General features: G+C 28.8%; 1 protein-coding gene across 3 annotated transcripts in view; it reads right to left on the minus strand.

The window, feature by feature from the left end:
- Window positions 1–1,692: 1,692 nt before the first annotated feature.
- LOC107452017 (very long chain fatty acid elongase 1) overlaps window positions 1,693–22,483 on the minus strand; it is a 122,067-nt gene continuing 101,276 nt past the window's right edge. For all 3 annotated transcript variants that reach the window (XM_087158625.1, XM_071180219.2, XM_043042164.3), the window contains 5 exons: window positions 14,936–15,016; window positions 8,271–8,327; window positions 7,149–7,254; window positions 5,045–5,181; window positions 1,693–3,104 (listed from right to left, as the gene is read on the minus strand). In XM_087158625.1, the coding sequence (XP_087014751.1) occupies window positions 2,781–3,104; window positions 5,045–5,181; window positions 7,149–7,254; window positions 8,271–8,327; window positions 14,936–15,016 (705 nt within the window). In that variant the 3' untranslated portion in view covers window positions 1,693–2,780. The remainder of the gene's footprint in view (window positions 3,105–5,044; window positions 5,182–7,148; window positions 7,255–8,270; window positions 8,328–14,935; window positions 15,017–22,483) is intronic.

Here is a 22,483-nt window from a genome sequence, read left to right on the forward strand (position 1 = left end):
TTCTTGACTGCTTTTTTACTAATATTTGTTTCTATAGTTAAAAATAAAACAAGTACTCCCTACAATTTTTTTTTATGTTACCTAATATATAATATTTTGAGAGAATAGTCATTTTAACTAATTTTCAGACGCAAGGAATAATATAAAAAAGTAATATAATTTTTTAAAATATCTTTTCGAAATTTTGTATTTAAAGTTGTTTTTGACAATAAAAACTTATACTGAATATCTCAAACCAATCCCTTGATAATTTCTAAAAAAATTTGAAAGTCTTGTCGCCTTAAATGAAAGGAAAAAAAAGATACCTGCTAAAAAAGCTAAGTTAGTGGAGATGAGGTTAAAGGGAAATTCGTAATACGCTGATGACGAATACGCTAAGAATTCTACAACGAGCTCCGTTGCTTCAGAAAATATTTTTTCAGTGGTAGTAAAAAGAGTATTAATATTTTAATTACATTAAAAGAACTTTTTTACCACTACTTATAATTATTTTAAGCAGTAAATATATGTGACATCGAGAAGTGGTTGTGTTTCTAAGTCCTTATCAAAATCTTCTACTAATTTTATTTACTTTTAAAATTTCGGCTTTAGTATGCAGCCTCTGATAAATGTTTTTCGCGATCATCAAAATCCCGGTATCATCAAATGTACTAAAATAGATATAAAGTATTGGTATATTAATTAAGCAGTTTTAGTACAGACACTCTTGAATTGAGTGTCTTACGCTCTCTTGTAAGGGATATGTACTGGAGTAACTATCTAAATAACTCCAATAATAGACTAAATAAATAACTTTTAATTAGTGGCAAATTTGGACTATTATGAGTTGGCCCCACGAGCAATTTTGTCACGCAAAGTGATGCTAAATACAATTAATCTTTATTCTGATGGTGTGAGCTACAAAGTAAAAAAGGTGTTTTGCTTAATATAATTTAATGCCATCGAAAAGGGCAACAAATAATAAAAAAATTAGCTTTATTAATTTAAGTGCTTAGTGAAAAAGCCAGGCAAGTGAACTTTTCAGAGGCTATAAAATAAAAATCTTGCAAGTATAATAAAAACTAATGTTTATGTTCAAATTAAAATAAAATAAATTACATTGAAAATACCCATATGGATGCAAACCCCTTTATTTCCACTCATGCCCATAAATGTAAAATAAAAATGTATCATGTTTTTTTTTTAAACTAAACTCTTCAATTGTTTCGGTATATACATATGACTGAGTTTTGTGCTTGATTTCGTAGTGTTGTACAATACTGATTGATTTTTTTCTTATTCACCGCGGTCGAAGAACGGATATTCAACTTGTGCAGAAATAGATGGAAAAATATTTTATCTACTGTTACATATTTTCATTTTAACCAAAATGTCTGATCAAACTTCTTGCTACCCCCACCCTTTTCTCTAGGCGTGACATTAACTGTGGATGACCTCTATTACAGAATTACGGGCACTTCAGGTCAGTGCAGCTCTTAATTAATATTTCAACAATTAATATTTTCTATATAGCTTGCGCATAACTTGCGTACGTAAGGCATGCTACGTGTCGTACAAAATCATTTGCACGTACGTATATTTTGTTCAAACACTAGAGAATATAAATTCTGTAGTTATAATGGCGCAACGAGAATTTTATTAATAAGAATTAAATAATCAATGAATAAGAAATTTTTTGAAAAACTAATCAAGAACAATAACAATAAATTTTATTTTCAAAACTAGCCAAATACATTTTATGATATAAATATCAAATAAATGCAGAAAAATATACACACGTTTTCTTTTTAATTTACAAACAAACATAAAAATATAGATCAAAATGTAACAATTTACAACAAAAACTTCTCCAATGAAATTATCGATTGAAGACTATTCTCGTCAAAGCAATGTTATTAGCAGAGCAGTTGCAGGACATGACTAAGTTAAGCTAATCATCAACAACTACATTGCTCTAATGATCTATTTTTTATGTATGAACTAACTAAGATTATTAAATTTTATGTAATTTTTATCAGAAGAAATTTTTATATTTACAAATGCGTTGAATGATTTACGTTGCAATGGTATTATAGTATAGAAACCACTTCGATATGAATATTAGCTATTATGACTTTACAGTTATTCTTTCAATTAATAATCACTCAATTCTATGTCTTTCTATTGGTTTGCATTTAACTAGAGGAACTACATCTGTGTTGCAATTACGATATCAATTACAAGCTTAACACATTTTAAAAAAAGGAGACGGTAGTTGTGTCATGTATCGTAGAAATGGCATACTATAAAAATTCTTAACATACAAAATAAATCTGACGTATAAGAAGCAATTGAGTTGAAAATAGCAGCCAGTGCAAGATACAATACGAAAAGTGTAATGAAATAATATAGTTCTTTAAAAGAAAATTGAGCAAGCAAATTATCAAAAAACCGCAATGCTAGAAATTTTGAATATTTCAGTTGTTAATGAATTAAAAAATTTGTTTAAAATTTACAAAAATCAGAAAAGCATTAAAAAATGAATGAAATTTAAAGTAAAATGATAGTTGATGGTTCAGGTTACAGTGAACATTTAAGTCCTGATAAAGCAGTGTTAATTACAAAAATTTATAAATTCCTTGCCTTTTAATTATGGATCACAGACCCGTACTATTTATTGGAAATTCATGAATCATATCTTTGGTTACATCATTTTGACAAAATGGGTTCATTGTGACGTAAAAATAAAAGACACCATTCTCCAATCACAACTTAAGTTTTAGTCCACTTTCAATTTAGCTTCAAGCTGAGATTGTCACAGCTTCGGTGACGTAATTAACGTCCACATATCGAAGTTTCTGGACGGATGGTTTGCGATGACGGATCTGCTCGCATTTCTCGCAGCAATCGTTCTTGGAAGACCTGGTTGAATCGTTCACTACGGTTTGTTTTTCTTCCCTCTTCTTCTGTTGTCGTTTCTTGTAAGACGCAGAAAAGAAGTTGAGGAACAAAACGAAGAAGATAATTGCTTGGACGACATTCAGGGCCAGCATGGGCTTTGATACTTCGCACGTTGGAAAGAATGTAAGTTGGAACATGAATGAAAATACGAGTAAAAATTGAACCTAGAAAATATTAAAAAGCAAACTATTAATTGTCAACTTGAAAAATGTAGTCTGATTTTTTCTCTCTCTATATATAATATATCTCTATATAAACAGTAAGCAAGAGTTGACTTCATTTAATTTGATCATATGAAATAATGTAAAAAAAAACAGCTATTTTAGATTCTATACATAAAGGGAAATTTCCCTATTTAATTTAGAATTTTATGTTGAAACTCTTCAATACAAACTTTAATGTCATTTTGCTATATAAAATAGGAACTATTTTAGAAATACCGATCGGATGTTAGCCTGATATTTATTTCCGAATTCTTATTTCACATTCTTATTTTATCTTAAAAACCAAAAAACTATGAGACAAAAATTAGAGGTAGTTATTAAAATAGAGGTAATACTTTAGTTTTTTGATGCAATTTTTTCTTAATGAATCGAGTATTCTTTAATTTTTTGAAAACTAGATACTTATTCTAATTTTAAATAGAAGATGACTTAAAGATCCTCTTTATGGTGTGTGTGATTAAACTGTGGTAAAAGGGGAAGGAGATTTGACCAAACTTACTAATAAAAACTTATATCAACAACAAACATTTTACTTATAATACCAATAATACTAATTTTGTTTTACAGTTAGTAAAAAATAACGTTTTGAAAAATGAAGATTTGCTAATTTCTTTTTATATTTTAGGACTTCTGTTTTAAAATTTTCACTTTCTCCAAGCATTTCACTTTTAAAATAATTAAATTTTTAGCATTATCCTCAGTAATGAAAAAAAGTTACTAAATAGTTAAAGCTATTATTGGTGGAAGAAGGCTTAAAGATACATTATATTGAATTTTATATCCTGTCAAAATATAAATAAAAAAGAACATACAAAAAACACATACAATTGGCCACAATATCTTTTTTGAACCGTTGATTTCGTATTTCAGAAGTGACTTGGAGGGTTTTTCCATTAAATTCTCCAATTGCATTTTAATGTTTAGAAAAAATTCTCGAAATTTGTGAATTCTACTTGATTGGTTTTTGATTCAAATTATATTTTATCAGTAAGCAACAGCAACTTTAAAAAAAATTAAAAATAAATGATGCAAATGCATTGGGGAACAAATTTTTTTATTGCACTTATGCAAATATTTGATCTTACCCAATGTGGACGTGGGGATTTCAAGTCTAAAATAATTTTTGCTCCTAAAGCTATAGATTTTAAAATTACATTTTTACTTTACTTTTAGACGAAATATAGAAGGTTAAAACCGTTATACATAAATGGGGGATAGTGTAAATGTTTCTATAATGTTTCTAGAGAAGTAAGGGCATATCCTTAGGATTAAAATTGCATGCAAACCCATGACCAGATATTTCATCATACGCGGCTAGGGTGCTTGTCCACTTTGACCAGTTCAGAACCACACGAAGAAACAGGACATAGCTTCCCACGTAATTTTAACTCCTCTAGAAGTTTTCTCAGCATTTATGCGACCTCTTGTTATATATGTACATTGACAAAAAATTGGTTGAATATGTCATTTAAGAAATATAGCTAGGAGAAAAACAGATAGCTGATATGAAATTAGCGACATGATCCGTTAAGAAATCTCGTACAACAGAAGAAAAAATTGTTCCTCTTGTTATAGTTTAAGGGAAACTTTAGATAAAGCGCAAATCTATAATAAAATTTATATGCTTTAAATTTTAGAAACTTAAAAATAAAGCTATTTTATTTATAATTTGCTTATTAATATTTATTACTAATTTCCTGATATGTTTACGAAGCACGATAGCTAAATTAGTCGAGTTTTGTTAGGTATGTTTTAATAATCTAGAAAGGAAAAAAAGTTTCAAACTGCAGTTTCATGTCATTTAAAATATAATATTTTGTCAGTGTCTCGACTGCAATAACAAGTAAACATATTTTGTAACAATAAAACAGAGGACATACCATTTGCAAAATTGTCATATACTTCTTCCACCACAAAAACTTTTGATAAGCTGGACCGAGAGCTGCTAGGCCATAATACAAATACATCCACGTGTGCACAAATGAGTTAATGAAGGCAAAAATTGAATTATAGCCACCTGCGAAAAAAAATTATTTTTCTTCAGTTGTTTCAAAGATATGCAGCTGTAAGATTCAGCACTAAATGAAAACGTTTGTTTTTGGTATAATTCATATAAATATTATAATTTATTCTCATTGTTCCAAGTATATATGAATGTAGTTTAAGCATTTTAACACCATCTTAAAAGCAATATAAATGTCTTATGTGCGGAAAAATATGTTATGTAATACATTTTTTATACTATTTGCATTATAAATAATTCCATTAAAAACGAATAAGGAAGTCGAAGTAAATTCATTTTCGCCTACAACCCTAAACAGAGACTTATTGAAAAATTAGGCTTAACCAATCTTGTGTGCTGCAACAGTAGCGCATATAAGATATAAGAAAAAAAGTTATACACAAAAAATGCTGCTAAAATGTATTAATTTAATTAAAATTTTTTTTTATACACTTTGAAATAATTGGATAATTGAAACTTTAACAAAATGGAATAAGTTTTTATACATTCTATAAGCATGAAATTGCAGTTTTCGGAAACAGTAAATTTATTTTTTAAATTTTTCTTTTACATTCTTTATTTTTTCAAAATTCTAGTTAATTAAAGAACAGTATTTGGAATTTTTCAAAGTTTTAACTTTTCTTTTGTTTATATATCCGCAAATTGGCACATTAATTTTGTTAAGGACCTGAAATAAATAGTAATTTAGTAAGTTTAGAAATTAAAAATTATTTTTCTGTTTCTCCTCTTAGTATTTTAAGCTGGTTTTTGAAATATTCGAGGTAAATCTTCAGGTACTGAGACAATTTTTGTTTTTAAATCTAGAAATATAATCTGCAGAGCCCTCTGCCGTGCTGGAAGGTTTCGGCTACCAGGCTTCTGAGTCATTGGAGTGTATTTTATGTAAGCTTACCGCATTAAAGGAGAATATCAATGTGAAATTAATTTTAAAAAAAATAGTATTTCTTATTTGTACACAATTCAACTGCATAAACAAGGGAGAATATTTTGTCAAAATTATAAGGGGAAAGATAATTGACCAAGGCATAAATAGTTATCAAAATTCGTGCACAGTATAATCTTTTTTTTTTTTTAAATCTGTGAATGTATAACGAATGTCTTTCTAATAAATCTCTAACAAATATTACGAATGATTGAATTAGCAAAAAATCTCTTAACACAGATGAAATGTTTAAAAAAAAAAAAAAATAGTTTTGAATTTTCTTGACGCCCCTGCTAATTAAGAATTAAATCTGAGCGTAATTTTAGGAAATACAGCTTAGAAAAATATGACCCGAGTAACTACGCCACAAAAAAGCCTGATATTTTAAAATTTTGTTCATACAACCTATTGCAGCATAAAACTATGCTCTTGGTCTGACAGTCTGATCGCAATACATGAAGGGGTAGGAACAAAACTATTCTAAAAACAGTTTAATAGACAACATACCTATTGTGAGTGAAGGGAAGTTATTTTAAAATCTGTTCTGGTACCCCTTTTGATGGTGAATTCTGAATTAATTGGAGAAGATTTGATCGAAGTCTTAAAATTTTAGTAATTTCAAAATGCAATAATTTATAATTTGTTCATTGAAAGAACTCCCCATAACACAAAGTTTAAGACCGCCTGTTGCTACGGAAATAGCGCATTTCGAAGAGAGCAGTTTCCCTCTCTCCATTCCTTCTCGCCCAAACATGTCTTAAATATTGATACTTAAAATAGGAGCAGTCATAGCCACCGGCATTGCTCCAGACGAATGGAGTTATTTTGAAGAGGTTGAAAAGGCAGCAGAACAATTTATTTACTAGTATTAATTTTCTTTAATTTGAATTTGGTTTGCATATAAATAGTCATAAAACGATAGTTTTCCAATTCCTGATTAATCACGATCATGTATTAATTACCGATTTTAGGACTACCAGACGGAAATAAGCGCTATATAATTGCAATTTATTGATTTAAAATGAAGATGTGTAATTACCTGGAGCGTATTTAATTCCAAACCATAAAGTTAGAGGCACTAAGCTGTGGTGGAACACATGCAACGATGAAATCTGTGAATCTTTTTTTCTCAACACGAAAAATATCTGAAATAGGAAAACTTACAAATTATTTTCTCCAACTAAAATCAAGTCATTTGAGGAAAAGACAAATATAATAACGTTTAGTTTTAAAATGACGTTGCAGATTTAGATGTTCGTAAACTTGTCAAATTTGGTCAAATTTTAGTTTTGATTCAGAATTAAAATCGTTGGTCCTACAAGGGTGAAATTTTGAAAAATGTATTGATCATAAGTATTGGCACTTACATTCAAAATGGAATGTTATCAACTGAGCAGTGAATATCAGATCTCCTGATATTCTGATGAGTTCAAAATAAAAATTTTTTTTTCTTCCGTGTTCCAAAGATGGCTGATTCAGCGTACTAGTACACTTTTAACTACAGCACAAGGGTCAATCTTTCAATGTGATAACTTGAAAATACAGTCAGACCCAACCCAAGTGACTATATTAAAAATTTCCAAATTTTTAACAAAATTTTCAATTTCTATTGCACTTTTGCTTCTTAGAATGGTAGAATCAAAACCAAATATGCCAAATCGATGCCAAAATAAATGAATAAAATATAAAATAAATGGAACACCTTGAATAACTCATGTTCTAATGAGAGGATTTATTAGAAAAAAGTTCCAATTTTTAATGGTTCGAAAGAGTGATCTCAAATAAGCCAGCTATTAATTGTAAGCACAATTACAATAGTTTTTATTAATAGAGGTGGAAATAAAAACGCATAAATGGTATGAATTCGGAGGTCATTGATTGATTCAAGTCAACATTTTAAATAGTTATTTTGAACTGAAACAGAATATTAAAAACTAATAGATAAGGACACAGAATTTAAGCTTTGGAAATTTCGTACTAAGTGGCATCTGCATTGCAATTTGAAGTTTTATTTTAAATCCTTATGAAATCAGAAGAAAACGTTAATGAATATATTTGTTTTATTATTGAAACATAAATATGCGGTGCGAAGCAATTAAATGGATAAAAAAATTCTTTGTAAAAGAAATGTAATGAATTATCTTAAAATAGTTAAACTTACCGTGTCAGCAAATTCGATGAACTTAGTTACATAAAAATACCATCCTATTTCAGCCATCTAAAAATCAAAGAAAATGAATATTTGAGTGAAGTAAAATAAAAGTGTTTTAAAAGTAGTTTTCAAAATTAAGAAATATGTGACAGGTTCTATGGAGTGCCAAAAAATTCAGATGTTTCCCATTTCTGAAAGTCTCTTCTTTGAACCTATGTGTTCATTGAATAGAAATCTTAAAGCCTTAATAGCAAGATCAGTTATAACATGACCAGCAATTTAAATTTTAATTAGTTGAAGTTCAAATATTTTAGTTTAAATTTTAGAGTACTTTAGAATAAAATAGATGAGAATTTCAGAATAGTGTAGAAACCTTAAACGAAAGCCAACGAATCAATTCTTTTAGTATTTTTGTAATTGCAAAAATATTGCTCTGCATTTTATAATTTTTATTTATTAAATTTTTCTGTATTATTCATGAAATGCTTGATAAAATTTGAAACTCATTTTACAGAATATACAAGTTTATCGCTTTGATAATCAGTGAAAATAATTTAAATTTAATAAATCTCTAGAGTTTTCCGGCTAATAATTATTTTATACATAGCTAAAATCGTAAGTTTATGCATTTAAAATGAAATTGTTATAATATCTAAAGATTTCGCATTTACAGTCACATTTACATAAAATGCCACCAAGTGTTATTTTATTTGACTTTCGAGTTATTCTGCTAAAACTTTAGTTTATACTGTTAAACTGAGATAGGAACTAAATTGATTTTGGATAATACTACTAAAATAACAAATAATAACTCGTAGTTAATAAGAGATAAATTATTTAAACTTAACATAGAATTTTTTTAAATTCAAAAGACATCTCAAATTATATTTTTTAAAAATGGTTTTGGGTTGACATATTTCAGAAAAACAGATTTTTTATAATTTGTTTTGGTATATGCTCAGCAGAACATTAATTTTAATATCGAAAGTATTATAATTTAAGAAAAGTAATCATTTAACGATTGTCATACAAATTCTTCTTCGGTTTATCGATAAACATTTATTTTCCATTAAAGGAAATTCAAACAAATTTTCACTTTTGCCACAACCTAAAAATTTTATAGCTTGAAAAGAATTCTTTGCTAATGTCCTGGAATTGAATTATTTTAATGGTGAACTAAATGTGTCTGATATCTTTAAAAGAGTAAATACTTTTTCAAACTTTTCACATTTCGGAAAATTGTATATCATTTGATGAAGAAAAGGATTCCAGATAAAATTAAATCGTTGTGGAAACATTTACAGTTTGGATACGAAGAAGAAACGTATAAATGTCGGATACTTTATTGATTTTTTAACTTCATTAATGAGCTATACAAAATCATGATTGTTAATTTTAGGCAGAAATTTAAATCGAAGAAAATTACTCAAAATATTTTTGCAAAAAATTTCGTGGAAAATTTCAAAATATTTGCTGATGTACTCGGTTATGCTGCATCCTCAATCAAAATTTTGATAACTTAAAAAAAAAGTCTTCCACTAAATTTAAAAACAAAATAAACGTTAAGAAATAATGTATATAAATGTATATAAGAATACGGCTAAATTAAAGAAAATTTAACTAAAATTTAGTCAACCAGTCGTTCGTTCCTCTAGTTGCTTCTCATAATTTTTTTTTAATCTTAAAAGTAAATAAAAACACTGGATTTTTTTTATAAAATATATAGCTATTGTAATTTTATGCAAACACATTTTCTTAAGAAGTTAACCGTGACGAAATAAAAAGATACTTTTTTTTATAAAATAATAAACCATTAAATTAAACCTGAAAATGCAAAATGTGTGACGCAACAAGAAGTAATAAATAAGAAGTAATTTTACTTGTCAACAATATATAAGGATACGAGGGTTGCTATTTATATTTCTGGCCTAATAATGAAATAACAAATATGTAGGATCGAAATTTGTTTTATTGTTTTTCAAAATATTCTCCATGATGATTAATACACTTTTGCATGCGTTTGAACCAATTTTCAAAGCACTTTTTCCAGTCCGATTGAGGTAACTCCAAAACATGCGTTTTGAATGCATCAAGCGCTTCTTCGGGGTCGAAAATCGTTGTCCACATAATTTATTTTTGATGTGTGGGAATAAGAAGAAGTCATTGGGTGCCAAATCAGGGCTGTACGGCGGATGACCCATCAGTTCGATCTTTCGCTCCGTCAAAAATGCCTTTGTTTGAGTCGATGTGTGAGGGCTCGCATTGTCATGATGAAGAATGATTCGCCTGTTCTTCTGCTTTTTTCGAATTTCTTCGATGACTTCTGGCAAACAAATGGTCGTGTACCATTCAGAATTGACCGTCCTGTGTTGCTCTAACGCCACTGTTGCCACATGACCGTTAATGCCGAAGAAACAGGGAATCATTTGTTTCGATGTGCTTCTTCCTCGAACAACTTTTGTTGGTTTTGCCTCGTCTTGGAAGACCCATACAGTTGATTGCTGTTTTGTTTCCGGCTCATATGCATAGATCCATGATTCGTCGCCTGTGTAGATGTTATACACAGCCTTTGATGTACCTTGAACGTATTTTTCTAGCATTTCCTTGCACCAATCGACACGAGCCTTTTTTTGAGCTTTTGTCAGATTATGCGGGATCCAACGAGAAATTTTTTTTTTACGCTCAAATGTTCATGCAATATTTTATTGATGCTAGTCATACTAATGTCCAAAGACGCCTCTATCTCACGGTATGTCACATGACGATCTTGCTTTATCAGTTCAAGCACAGCATCGATCTTTTCTGGCACAACAACGGATTTTGGACGACCTGCACGGAATTCGTCCTGGATCGAACATCGACCACGATTAAATTCGTTATACCAATTTTTTACAGTGCTGTAGGATGGTGCTTTATCGCTGAATAAAGAATTAAGTTCATCGAAGCACTCTTGTCTTGACAATCCACGTCGAAAGTTATGAAAAATAATGGCGCGAAAATGTTCACGATTCAATTTCATTTTTTGAAAGAGAAGAACTTTTCAATTTACTGTCAACAACACAAATGAAGCTATAATGGTAAATCGCCTGCTGAATTTATGTTTAAAAATATCAAACTTTCGATTAAAATCGTCTGCGGTCGCCTACCAACACTTACTGTTGCCAAGGCCAGAAATATAAATAGCAACTCTCGTATCTACTGTGTGAAAAAAAAAACGGACCACCCTGAATAACTTTTGATCTAATGGTTGCATCATCACGTTCTAGGACTAATTTTTTTTAATTTAATGGTTTGAAGGGTTGACCTACAACATGCTAATTAATAAGAACAGACGATATTTTCAGTTACGAAATCGGACTCAAAAACGCACTTTCTCTGAGTAACAATACCTTTTTTTCAACGAATTCCTATTTCAGACCCTCAAAATATTGGAGGTGGCTGCTATCTGGGAAATATTGTAACCATAGTTTGACGAAGGGAGTGATCCAAAGTTTGGACTCCTTAATGTTAATTTTACTTTTTGCGTATTTCGCAATACCTCGAGAACTTTTTAAGCAAACTGAATTTTTTTTTTTACACGCAATTATAAAATTCGTTTATCCGAAAATAATTCCATGCAAAAAAATTTTTTTTGCAAACATTTATTTTTATTATTTTATTAATATACTATTAGTATTAAGCCTGTTAGTTATATCATAGCAGGTATGAAGTTAAAATAAAATCGAAAGTTAAAGAGGGAAGGTATTTTTTATAATTTTATTTTATTTTTCGATTTCTTGATTGGTGCAAAATCACTTTTTGTAAATGTTTTGAAAAATTCCCAATATTTTAAAAATATTCATGATTTTAGGAGATGTTATACTTTTGCTGTGTTGAATTAATATTTAAGCGAGTTTTTTTCATAACGTTCTCCATAATCGATCAATCAATTAAAAAACCTTATAAATGGTTGTTTTAAAATTAATTCAGAGGTCTCAATTCTTATAAATGAAAAACTACTCAATCCAATTGCAATAAATTTTAGAAATTTTTTATAGACCATGTGAAATAAAATTTTGGAAAAAATTTTTTGGTACGAAAATCTTAATTCTAAAAACTTGTAAAAATTTATAAGGAATTGTAAGCATTGCATTGCAGTCTTGCATTGTAACCTTGATTTAAATGATATAGAAAATGATTTGGAATTATTTCGTATTAAACTAGAAAGGGGCATTAGAGGTTGCATTACAAAATTCTCCTATAGTTAAATAAATTATAAATTTATGAATTATGAATGAATATTATGAATTTATGAATGAAATTATGAATTAGCCACAACTGAGTAATTTTATTTCTATTAAGTAATTTTATCTCAAAATAAATATAAAGCATCCAAATAATTAATATTAAAAAAGACATGCAATAATTTTTTTTCCTATAAATTTTAAAGCTTTAAAAAAAAAATAAAAAAAATATACCTTGCGTCTTAATTTTAGTCTTTTCTGGAAAATTTCACTTTTAAACTGTTAAGATACCCGACTACTTTTTAAAGTTAATTTTGACTAAAAAATCAATTTTCTGTTTTTATATAAAATAAAATTAAAATTCTCTTTCAAAAACCGCTTGAGTTTCGTTTCCAAGTTAAAACAAGCAGAAGTTATGATTTGAAAAATCATTCATTTTGGTTACTATATTGATAATTATGTCATTTTAGCCCCTTTTTCTCAAAACAAATTTTTTTTTGGATATTTTACTTCATTCTAAATGCAATATCTCAAAATATTTTAGTTCAAATTTCTTAACATTTTGCATGAATGTTTTCTATGTGTATGAATAGGAAATACATTGCGGACTAGATGATTAAACTATTTTACAGCTAAAATAAATAAAAAATATCTAATCGTAATTTTCGGCCTTCTTTTCCAAATTTTTCGATATTTCCTGTAAAATATCTAAATATTAATATTATGTCTAATGCGTAGTTTATTCTCTAAATTTAATTTTTATGAGCATTATAAAGCAAGAATTATCAAAAATAATAAAAGTTATGTGATTTGGAAAAAAGGTTAATTTTTGGATTGAAAGGTTAAAAGTACAATTTTTTGGAAAAACAAATTTGATACAAGGTATGCATATATTTTTAAAAATTTGATCTAAAATATAGTCCAGCACTCTTAATATATAAGACAGACTTCAATGAAATTTTTATTAAAATAAGTTTAAACAAAGATATAAGGTTATTAACTAATTGGGAAGTAGTAATTTTAAAATTTTGAAGTTTAAAAAGAAAAATCAGTTTTTTAACTTCAGTTATAAATATGGGCATTTGTTTTGCAATTATGTGAAATATTTTAAAACATTAAACTATTTTTAAAACTTACAAATTATCCATAAGTGGTACTCACCAGATAAATTTTTAGACTTTTTAAACCATTCAAAAATTAAAATATTTTTAATTTTGTAAAAATTTAAAAATTTTTGAGCAGTTTATAAGTATTCAAAACTTGAAATTTCAAAATAAATTTTAATCCAGCAAAGTCCTGCCGAAAAATGATCCAATATTTTACTGATCTGCTATCTGTAACTCTCTTGAAGCTTTTAACTTTATTCCATTGCCATTTGCAAATCCGCAAATCTACCATTGCTCTAATCTACCATTAAAGGGAATTGATCTCAACTGTCACATCAATCCTTTCTTTCTCTAATAACGTTTGCGGGGAAAGGGGTGGCACGTGACGTAGTAGTTAATACTAGAGCTGCACAATGGGCTATTGGCGACGGCCTCGAAAACATCCCCGAGGATGATTCGAAGACATGCTATTGCCGTATTTATACTCTGCAGAGCGGATGACACTCCCGTTTTGGTAGCCCAAATATCTGCAAGCGAAGTCGAGCACTTTACAGTAGATCAATTTCCCGAGGACTGATACCGCACACCCTCGGTCCCTTCGTAGCCTGACAAAGTGGTCACCCACCCGCACATTGACAGCAGCCATTGATGCTTGACTTCGGAGTTCTACTGAGGGGGCACGTGACAGAGAGCAATCTGGAATAAAGAGAGATGGGGAAGTATTGTAGCTCAGCTGCTCTACTTCTATTTCTAATCGATGCTTTAATTTTTAATTTCAGAATTTTTGTCAAAAATGAAGTCCAAAAAGTATAAACTGTTTCAAATAAATATTAAAGCGAGGAAAAAAAAAAGAAGTTAAACGCTATTGAAGTGTGGTGAGTGGCTACGGAAAAAGGCGTGGTTAAAGATCATAAAAACCTGTTTAATTGCCTGGTGAAACTTGGAGCTGTTTGAAAATTTCCTATCAATATCTCCCTTTTATTGGGAAATCAAACAAGCTTTGATATTTTTAAATCTGGCCTTCAATAATTTTGATAAAGTTTTCCCCTCGTTTAAATACTGATTTTCAGATTTAAAGAGAATAGTTTCTGACTTTATTTTTACAAAATAATCGAAACATTTAGATTAACTGTAACTACGAAACAAACTTTAAACGTTTAGTATTATTTTTATTTATTAAACATATATTTTGCTTTTCTGAAAGAGACGGTAACTTATAAAGTCGTTTAAACTTATGAACAAGCTGATTTTGATCTTTAACAGTTAAGCGGCTCAATATACACAATAGAAACGAAATAAAGAAATATAGTTAATTAAAATCTAGTATCATGACTATTTCACTCACCTTAACTGCATCAGGACTATTTGAGTAATCAATAGGTTCACATCGCCAGCTGTAATGTGTAAACCAACCTAGCATTCCAAACTGAAAATAAAATTATAAAATTGAAACATTATATTAATACTCACTCTTTCATCAAATGGGACGTTGGCGATTTTTAAATTGTTTTCGCCAAATCAAACTCCTAATGTTAGAATAACTAAATAATAGTCGCTGTTAAATATTTTTAAGGGATGCGAATGCCATTGTTTGGTTCTATATAGATATATTTTATTGTTAAGAGCGCCACTGCCCGATATACCGTACACTAATGTTTTTTAAGGTTAAATGCCGCTGTTTGGTATACTCAACACTGATGTTTTTCAAGTTATATTTGTCCGGTGTACCTTACACTGATGTTTTTTTTTTTTTTTTTTTAAGGTTATTGGCCCAGTATTTAATTTACTGACCGTTGAAGTGAAAGGTTGTCTTTGTGGTCCCGAATTCACTCATCGCGAATGGGCAGTTTTTTACGGTCCCCCTTAGCGGAACAGTACCTATTTACTTACATTATTCTTTTTTTGAAAGCAGTTTATTGAATTATGTTTTTTGCCAATTTTATGTTAAGCATATTTTTGTTGTTGTTAGATAATGAAAATTCTTTACGTTGCTAGGAATATTTTCTAATGGTTAATAAAATGCAAATTTAATTTATGTTAAATTATATAGATGTATATAATTTTGTGTATATATATATATATATATATATATATATATATATATATATATATATATATATATATATATATATATATATATATATATATATATATATATATATATATATATATATATATATATATATATATATATATATATATACACTGACGCCCGAATTCTTAGCAGAAATATGTTTTGGTATTTTATAATTTTAAAAAACAGTCTAATAGTTGCTAAAAAAAAATCTTAAAATATCAGAATTATATTTGTGTTAAAATATATCAAAAAAACATTTTCAAATTTTTTTTCCATTCATATTCAAACATTTATCTACAATTGATTTTGCAAGTTTAAGAAATTTTAAGGATGAATAACTGTTTCTCTTAGATTTAAATTACTACAAATTTGAAAAATTATTGTTTGGAAGTGTGTCGTGTTTGGAAGATTTTTGCCTTTTACGCGGAAAAAGACACTGATGTTTCTTGTTGTATTTCATAACCATAAATTTGTAAAATGCTAAATATCATATTTTTCATTTATTATAACCTAAATACAAAATATGAAAAATGTGTTTAATAAAGATTTTTCGTTAAGGAGTTATACGTTGCAAAACTTTGAAATAAATATTTTCCTTATTTCCGAAGTTTATTGAATGGGCTTGTGACAAATTCCCGAATTAATGGCGAAAGACTTATTTTAAGTGTTCTTTCAGTCAGCAAACTACGAGAATTAATGCACCCTGTAAGTAATTGAACATTAGAGAGTTTCAGAAAGTGCTGTAACTTAATAGTCAACTTAGTTAACTGTGTATGAATGGGTACTTAATCTCAAGTCGACATTGCAGTATCTTTTCTAGCAGACAAAAGAGAGTAAACAATGACAAACTTACACTAAGTATCTTTGTTTATAAAAATAAATTTTAGTGTACACTTTAGCATAGTTGGAGAAATTGTTTTCGTCTAAGTAATATAATACAACTAATTAAATGCTGTGTTAAAAGTAATCGTTAAAATATGGGGCGATATAATTTATGTGACAGAAATTCGTAGAATTAGTAAGGATCTTGCTTTTAAGAAATTCGAATTCGAATAATAAAAAACGTTTGAAATTTTTATATCCTAAATTACAAATTTTGTATTCATATTTTTATAATATATATGGTAAGATAGAATTTCAAATTTTACACAAGATATTAATAATTTTAGTAGAAGTATTGGTTTTAAACTGCTTGATTTTTAATCTGTTAACCTATAATAGAACTACACTAATGGGCTATCTTATTTTTTCCCTTTAACCTTTAGCCTACGGTACTTAGCATGATGAAGCCATTCCAGTTCACCTATTGTAACAGCCATAACCAAAAGGTTAAAATGCAATAAGTAATATTACTATTTATCATAGTAATATTACGTACACTAAAATCAATTATTTTTTTCCAACAGAGGACAAATTCCTTTGTAGGATAAAAAAGTACATACATTTTGATCTTTGGCTAATAATTTTTACATATTTCAGGAAAGTGTTTAAAGATAACACATACGTGAACAAATGCTTTTTCTGCATGTATACAAATACTTTATCTTGCGTAAATCGTGTATGGGGATTTAAAATCTAAAATTAGCTTTGCTCTCAAAGTAACAGGTTTTCTTAAAGTTTTGAAAAAAAATGCTAAAAACGTTATATTTAACAGGAGGTCTTTTTGAAGTTACAACCCTGGCTTGCAACTAACTTCCAGAGGAGTTAGTTAACAGAAGGATTAACATTGTGGGATGGATCAAATTCTCACCAGGTGGAGCTGGACTGGCCGCCAGATGGCAGTACAGAACTGTAAAATAACAGATTATTTTCTTAAAATAGCAATTTTGAAGAAATGTTGAAACCGTTACATATAACAGGAAGTCTCGTAAATGTAGCAACTAGCTTCTAAGGGAATTAGGGAACATCATCAGGATGAGGGTGTGGTGGATCAAATTTTCGCCTGATGGAGATGGACTCTGGTAACCAGATGGCACCACAGAACTATAAAACAGCTTTTCTCTATAATTATATCTAGCAACACCATACTCTCATAAGGAAAACAAGCATTCATGCTTGCTAGCCAGTGTAGAAATGTCACGAATTTTGCTACTACACTATCTTGTATAATTGTCTTTAATATTTCCGTCTATTCGGTAATTTGATACCGTGAACACGCAACTTAATCTCGTTTCATTGTTTTTGACATTATTAAATGTGTTGATTGTTAATTATCGTAATTTAATGTATGATTTTTATTGGATTAACTTAATCTCTACAAATGCATAGGAGCATATGCCAGGAAATATCATCGAAAGCATCTAAAAGGTTCTTCTCTTAATATGACTTGTTCGCAAGCACACGAATAAAAAGTGGAGAAGCGTCTCTAGTGCCACATGACATTTCCGGACAAGGGTTCCTATGCAATTTTAATCCTGATGATGTGCCTTAACTCCCCTAGAAGTACGTTGCAACATTTACGCGATCTCCTGTCATATATATAATGCTTTTAACGTTTCAATCTAGGAATAGACTTAAGGGAAAGCTGTAGCTTGGAGAGAAAAACAGGTAAAAGAGAAATTAAAATCAGTAGAAATCCAAGATCCGTTAAAAAATCTCACGAAAAAAATATTTCCCAATGCGATTTAAGCGAATTTAATGATTACTTATTCACATAATTAGTTCAAGTAATTGCATGTTTAATTTGAAATTCGGAAAGGTCACAATTTCTTCCCTTTTAATTGACCTACTACAATGCTGCTTTCATTTTGTTAGGACAAACTTTTGCAGAGACAAAATATAGGAGTCGTCAAGATGCAAAACCTGCTAACTGCATTTTTGTTGAAAATAGTGTGATCATCACATTATTGCATTTCCCCCCCAACTTTAATAGGAACATATTCCTGACTCGATTTTCTTTACCTTAATAATTATTATTACCTCTATAATAGGTTTGCAAGAACTCTGAAGCGTTTAATCCGTTTAAGCTAAATTTTATTGCTCGTCATTAGGCATGCTTAACTACGAATGGGACTAATTGATTATAGAATTAAACATTTCAATGACGAACTACAAATTTTACTGAGCATGAAATTTTTAACACAAGCGTCACTGACTTAAGACTAAATACAAAAACTCTTTCACATTTACTTTTGTTATTTTAATTGCTCATCAAGTTTGTTTATTCAAAAAAAAAAAAAAATAGATAAAATGTTATGCATCCAATTAGTATTAAGGCATTTGGAATATTTTTATTATTCATTTAAATATGCAAAGAGTTACTAAGCAACAAACTGGTAACTTTCACAAAACATTATTAAAGTTTAAACCCTATTTGAAAGGCGTAAGAACAAGAGGAAATTTACCTTCTTTTCATACATTTGATATGTAGTTATGACATAGCCGTAACTATAATTAATTAACTTGAATAATTTTTCACAATATGTACTACGGTAAAAAGTAAACCTGCATTTTTATTTTAAAATTGAAAGGATTTTTTTTAGACTAATTTTGCAGTAGAGTGTTAGTTCTAAAAATGTTCTTTTGATAGAATGAAAAAACGCCTTAAAGATTAATTTATTTCTTCGCCTTTAAGTTTACAACAATCTTATATTAAATAACTTTAATGTATGGCACACGAGCCAAATGCGGCTATATTGCTTTAAATTAAATGGAAAAACAATTAAAATGGGAACTTATTTTTTAAAATCAAATTATTAACTATGAAGATTGAAAAAAATTGAGAAAGAAATAGAAGGAAAGATCAGCGAAACACCCACCTATATCTTAATATCAACCCATTAAGGGGATGCATTGTGTTCATGTCTAGTTAGTAAATCTAAAATCTGCATAACTTTCAAACAATTAAATATCAAATATTTTATATACATTTTTAGATTATGAAAAAAGATTTTTCGAAAAGAACTTAAAACTTCAAAAATCTTTTTAGGAAATTCTGCATTCATCTTTTGAAATGTATTCACTGCTGCCACGATCTTAAATAAATATTGAATTTTTGACCTTCTGTTTAATTTAGTGACCTTCACTTATGTATACAAATTATTTCCAGTCAGCAAAGTATCAGAATATCAAATCAATAGCGGCCTATTGATTTTCTGCCTAAACGCTCCCTTCAAGTAAAGAACAGAAAACCGATACTAGATTCCATTTACAATTCTACCCATATATGACATTTAGTCTTTAAGATCCATTAACTGTCTTTTCCCTTATGGGATGAAAAAGAACTTTTTATCCTCATTTTTATTATGAGAGAAAAAGACTATTATTGCGAATGCAATTGCAGGTGGCCTACATTAACAATGCTGATGCCTTTAACGGGAGAATCATTAAGAAAATTAAGCGAACGGGACAAAAATGTGGCTCCGTCTAGAATGGAGCAGAGTTTTGAATTCGGAATGGGAACATTTGCATTAGTTCACCGTTTTGGAGGATATTAATTATCAAAATGAATAATTTTAGTTAAGTCTAAACGTGACTTTCTCTAAGTTATGTGGCAAAATTAATTTTTTTATTTTCATTGGCTGCATGAATGTGTAAAATATGTTTAAATTAACTAACTCGACATACCTAAACTCCAGAAGTTTTATTTATTTATTCTTTAAACAGTAGTCTTATTTTGAAAAAGATTTAAACTCTTGTTAAAAGTTGCTATAAGCAATTTAATGTAAATGCCATTTTTTTTGGTCGTCAAACGACCTTTCATTTAACTTATAAATTAGCTACTTGGGTGTTTAAAAAAAAATTACGTGCCCTTAAATAAAATTTAGCTTCTTAGACTAAAACAAATTATTCCTACTTAAATTACCTTTAGTTTTTCTGACCGTAGTTCAAACTCTGACAATAATAAATGTTAGTTTTCTTAAATATAATACCTTTAAGTTTTTCCGACTATTTCAAATTTTCATCTGAAAGTTTAGGTTTCATTTCCCTGATGACGGTAAATTCGAACTTTAATGAAAGCCAATTTCAGTTTCTCTAGTATGAGCAAGTTTCATTTTCCATAGTGAGAACAAATTTAGTTTTTTATAGTAAGAATAAATTAGATTTTCTCTAGTAAAAGTAAATTTAATTTTCTCTAGTAAGAACAAATTTAATTTTCTTCAGTAAGAACAAATTTAATTTTCTCCAGTAAGAACAAATTTAATTTTCTCTAGTAAGAACAAATTTAATTTTCTCTAGTAAGAACAAATTTGATTTTCTCTAGTAAGAACAAATTTAATTTTCTCTAGTAAGAACAAATTTAATTTTCTCTAGTAAGAACAAATTTAATTTTCTCTAGCAAGAATAAATTTAATTTTCTTTAGCAAGTATAAATTTTATTTTCTTAAGCAAGAAATGGTTTTAACTCTTCTTTGAAATACTTTTATTAGACTCGGAAAGTTATTTTGCAAATACTATTGTATTTATTAGAACGTTATATATTTACGTATTTTAGTTTCTTAATGTTTGGGCTAAAGGCTTTTTTAAAATCTTGAAAAATCTTGATACTTTTTTAAAAGCTACTAAAAATCCCTTTTGGTCAGCTTATTTATTTGACGATGTATACTTTAGGGCAAATCAACAATGTCTTTGAAAGTCTAGAAAAATATATTACGATCTCTTTGAGGATAAATAATTCTTATCAGAATGAGAGTTATAAACATTTATCTTATCAACTCACAGTAAAACTCATTTTCTTTCAAAAGTAAATTTGATAAGTGTAACTTGCTTTACTTTGTCAAGTCACAGTTCAAAGAAATTTTAAGAACTATAACTTTTAAACAAAACTGAACTGAAATGGACGAAGAATTTAGATGGGATCTCTTTCTTTGAAATGTTTTAAGAACACTCCTTCCTCACCGTCTTAGGTTCTAGAGGGATTTTTGATTTCGATTCTCTCTAAGAAATTTTATTCTTAAATTTGAGATCATTGATTATCATTCGTCAGCTTATTTCGTTCAGAAGAAGTTGAGATTAAAAACGTCGTCCTATTAGAATAAGAGGAGGAGTTCACGATAACTTGCAGAAGAACTATGACTTACAGAAAAACTATGAATTTTACTTGTACAAACTTACAGAAAAACTATGAATTTTTTTTCCCTAGAATCTAGAGCAATGAAAATATGGGCTTAACTGTTTTAGGATAGGTAATTTAATACTTTCTTTTAAGATTTTTTAAATTTTCTAAAATTTGCTTTTATTGTTTTTCAAAACAGACAAAAATTTTTTAAAATGTAAATTGCGCGAAAACCAGATATAATTTAAAAATTTTAATACAGACAAAAGTACAGTAGTTTTGTGCTGTAGTAATAAATTATCTTTCAAGAAATTACTGCAGTTATCTGATGGCAATTTTCAAATCTGATTGCAATTTTTCTAGGAAGCAATTTTGTTTTTGTTTTCTGTTGCATGATAATTTTTCAACGGATCTTTAGATATTTTCAAATCATTGATTTTAACATTTTAATCTGTTTTTTTTCTTAAAGCTACAGTTACTTTTAAATGACATTTTTAGTCTATTTTTTGTCAAAATGCACAAGTTTAAAAACTATATAGCTAAGAGTCGTCTAAATGAAGCAACAAACTTCTAGGGAAGTTAAGACACATCATAAGGATTAAAATTACAAGGGAACTCATGCCCTGAAATGTCGTCATACTCCCCTAGGGGCACCTTTAAATTATGAGCAGTTTCTTCGCATGTTTATGAACAAGTCAAAATACGGAAGTGGCCCTAGCCACGTACGATGAGATTTCCGGCCAGCACTCACGGAAATGCTCACGGTTTCGGCACCGCTTGGCATTCTTGGCGGAAATTTTAAGTCAAACCTGCTCTGTCGC

Source organism: Parasteatoda tepidariorum, chromosome 1 (genome assembly GCF_982258835.1).
Source record: "Parasteatoda tepidariorum strain Cologne lab strain chromosome 1, Ptep-v5.0, whole genome shotgun sequence".
Taxonomy (NCBI): domain Eukaryota; kingdom Metazoa; phylum Arthropoda; class Arachnida; order Araneae; family Theridiidae; genus Parasteatoda; species Parasteatoda tepidariorum.